Raw genomic sequence first — 3,843 nt, forward strand, 5'->3', positions numbered from 1 at the left:
GTCATAATTGATATAAGGGAGCTATTCTCATTTCTGAAATTAAAATCCGACCTCGTTATCAAAAATTCACCCTTCGGTCGGACTTTTCCAAAATCATATATTTTCCAACTTTCGCCAAAATGTGTCGAATTATCCTACGGACTTCCTAATCCAAATCCGAACATACGCCTAAGTCCGAATTCATCATACGAAACTATTTTCATCATCGAAATTCTATTTCGGGGTCGTTTGCTCAAAAGTCAACTCTCCGATCAAATTCCGAAAATCAAACTCGACCATACCCACGGGTTATAATACATATTACGAAACTTCTCGAGACCTTAAGCCACTGAACGGGGCATAAATTCTTAAAATGACAAGTCGGGTCGTTACAAATGTACTATACAAGTGCATTTCAAAGATGATCTGTAGTAGACTTAAGGATGCAGTTAATGAGCTGGCGGCAGACAACCAATCAGCTTTTGTACCAGGAAGATCAATTCTCCATAATGTGCTAATTTGTCATGATTTACTAAGGCACTACAATATGAAAACTACACCTAGATGCTTGATGAAAATTGATGTGAGGAAAGCATATGACATGGTCAGCTGGGATTTCCTGATAGAGGTACTTCATGGGCTAGGCTTCCCAACTAAGTTCATCATGTTGATAATGAACTGTGTGTCAACCACTAAGTTCTCTGTTAATGTGAATGGGGAGAGCCATGACTACTTTGAAGGTAGAAGAGGTTTAAGACAGGGTGACCCTATGTCACCAATATTATTTGTTCTTATAATGGAGTACTTCTCAAGGTTGTTTAAAAGCATGGGTAGTTTGCCTGACTTTAAAATGCATCCAATGTATAAGAAGTTGAAAATCACACACTTGATATTTGCTGATGATTTAATGGTATTCTGCAAGGGTGAGGTGGGGTCAGTGAAAAGAGAGGTTGAAGCTTTAACTCACTTTAGCAAGGTCTCAGGACTAGTTGCTAACATGGACAAATCCAGTTTATTCATGGTAGGGATAATTGAGGAGGAAAAACAAGAGCTACAGAATATAACAGGCTTCAGTCAAGGATCATTTCCTATTAGATACCTTGGACTTCCTTTATCACCTAAAAAGTGAAGTAAATTAGAATGCCATCAGTTGAGACAAGATTACTAGCAGAATTAAATTTGGCTACTCTAAGAAGATTTCATATGCTGGCAGATTTCAAGTGATCAACTCTGTCATATTCTCTATCCACAACTTCTGGGGATCAATTCTCATTCTCCCACAGAGTGTAGTAAAAGAATTGGACAGAATCTGCAAAGATTTCCTATGTGGAGGTACAGAGGAGAAGAGAAAAATATCACTAGTAGTTTGGGATAAAGTTTGCTTGCCAAAAAGTTGTGGAGGTTTGAACATCAAAAAATGTAAGGAGTGGAATAAGGCCCTAGTTGGGAAGTTGCTTTGGCAACTTATTGTGAAAAAAGACAGCTTATTTCACAGGATAACTTGTGGGTGAAATGGGTGCATGGATTATATATAAAATCTAATTCAAGCATTTGGACTCATACAACCCCTCAAGACAGCAGCTGGTATTGGAGAAAGTTAAATCACTTGAAGTAAGAAATGCAAAACTGGTTTCAGCAAGATCAGTACATATTAAGCCACTCAGGACAATACTCAATTATAAAGAGTTACCTAACCATTATTGGAAATCACAGGAAACTAGATACTCCTGACCTAATTTGGAATGTAACTGCTCAGCCTAAACACAGATTTATCACCTGGCTGGCCTATCAGAACAAGTTTCTAACAAGGGAGATACTACAACAACTGCACATACCAGTCAATAACACCAATTGCTGTATGTGCAATGATCAGGTTGATGAAACTGCCCAGTACTTGTTTATGGAATATAGTTGGTCTAAGGAAGTGAGAATTACAGTAATGCAATGGGCTGGTATTCAACTGGCTAGAGGTGATGTGGCCATGGTTCTAAGGAGTATAAAGAAGGAGAAATGGAAGCAATTCAAGAAAGAGATAGTTGCAGCTATTCTGGAAGCAATCATCTACCATACTTGGAAAGCTAGGAATTGAAAACTTTTAGAGGAACAAATGTAAATACTGAGGTTATAGTTGTACAGATTAAAAAAGAAGTAATACATAGGCTGGAAGTAAGTAGGAACTCAAAAAAGCACCGAAATGTAGAGGCTTTTTGCAAGCAATAGTTGTATAGTAGGTCATATATTAATTCATTTATCATTGTCTTCATTGATGACATTTTGATCTACTCGCGCAGCAAGGAGGAACATGAGCAGCATATGAGAGTAGTGCTTCAGACATTGCGGGAACAAAAGCTATATGCTAAGTTCTCTAAACGTGAGTTTTGGCTAGAGTCTGTAGCATTTTTGGGACATATTGTATCGGGTGAAGGTATTAAAGTTGACCCCAAAAAGATTGAGGCAGTTCAGAATTGGCATTGTCCCACTTCGGTGACTGAGATCAGGAGTTTCTTGGGTTTAGCAGGTTATTATCGTCGGTTCGTAGAGGTCTTTCCATCTATTGCAGCACCTTTGACCAAATTAACCCAGAAGGGTGTTCAGTTCCGATGGTCCGATGATTGTGAGGCAAGCTTTCAGAAGCTCAAGACAACATTGACTATAGCACCGGTGTTAGTGTTACCTTCCGGTTCGGGAGTGTATACAGTGTACTGTGACACTTCACGCGTTGGTTTGGGTTGTGTATTGATGCAGGAAGGGCGAGTTATTGCATATGATTCATGTCAATTGAAACCTCACTAGCAGAATTATCCGGTACCTGATTTGGAGTTAGCTGCGATTGTTCATGCCCTTAAGATTTGGAGGCATTATCTTTATGGGGTGTCCTGTGAAGTTTATACTGATCATCACATTTTGCAGCATTTGTTCAAGCAGGGGAACCTAAATTTGAGGCAGCGCAGATGGCTGGAATTACTAAAATATTATGATATTACTATCCTAAATCATACAGGTAAAGCAAATGTAGTTGCAGATGCCTTGAATAGAAAGGCGGAGAGTATGGGTAGTTTGGCTTTCATTTCAACAGAAGAGAGGCCATTAGCTTTGGATATCCAGTCCTTGGCCAACAGACTTGTGCGGCTAGATATTTTAGAGCCCAGCCGAGTTCTTGCATGTGTCATAGCTCAGTCTTCACTATTTGAGCAGATCAAGGCTCGCCAGTATGATGATCCACACTTAGTGGTTCTTCGAGAAATGGTACTACGAGGTGGTGCCAAGGAAGTTACTATTCGTGCGGATGGTGTTCTGCGATTCTAGGATCGTCTATGTGTTTCTAATGTGGATGAACTGAGGAAAAGGATCCTGGAGGAGGCACACAGTTCTAGGTATTCTATTCATCCAGGTACTACAAAGATGTATCGTGACTTGAGGCAGCATTATTGGTGGCGACGGATGAAAAAGGACATAGTTGAGTATGTAGTTAGGTGTCTAAATTGCCAGCAAGTTAAATATGAGCACCAGAGGCCAGGAGGCCTATTTCAGCAGATAACTATACCAGAGTGGAAATGGGAACGAATTACTATGGACTTTGTAGTTGGGTTGCCGCGGACCTTGAGGAAGTTTGATGCAGTTTGGGTGATTGTTGACAGGTTAACCAAGTCGACACATTTTATTCCAGTTGTGACTACGTATACTTCAGAGAGGTTGTCCTAGATTTATATTCAGGAGATAGTTCGGTTGCACGGGGTGCCAATTTCCATCATATGAGATAGAGGCCCTCAGTTTACTTCACATTTCTAGAGAGCAGTACAGAGTGAATTAAGGACTCGTGTAGAGCTCAGCACAACCTTTCATCCATAGACCGACGGGCAGTCA

General features: G+C 40.2%; 1 protein-coding gene across 1 annotated transcript; it reads left to right on the plus strand.

The window, feature by feature from the left end:
• The first annotated feature begins 1,597 nt into the window (after positions 1–1,597).
• LOC138905300 (uncharacterized) lies at positions 1,598–2,068 on the plus strand. The gene has a single exon (XM_070193812.1). It carries the CDS (start codon positions 1,598–1,600, stop codon positions 2,066–2,068), a length of 471 nt encoding a protein of 156 aa, XP_070049913.1.
• The last annotated feature ends 1,775 nt before the right edge of the window (positions 2,069–3,843 follow it).

Source organism: Nicotiana tomentosiformis, chromosome 2 (genome assembly GCF_000390325.3).
Source record: "Nicotiana tomentosiformis chromosome 2, ASM39032v3, whole genome shotgun sequence".
In the NCBI taxonomy this organism is placed as follows: domain Eukaryota; kingdom Viridiplantae; phylum Streptophyta; class Magnoliopsida; order Solanales; family Solanaceae; genus Nicotiana; species Nicotiana tomentosiformis.

Bases quoted from the DNA above. Each gene is read 5' to 3' on its own strand.
- LOC138905300 (XM_070193812.1), top strand. From the start codon at position 1,598: ATGCAAAACTGGTTTCAGCAAGATCAGTACATATTAAGCCACTCAGGA.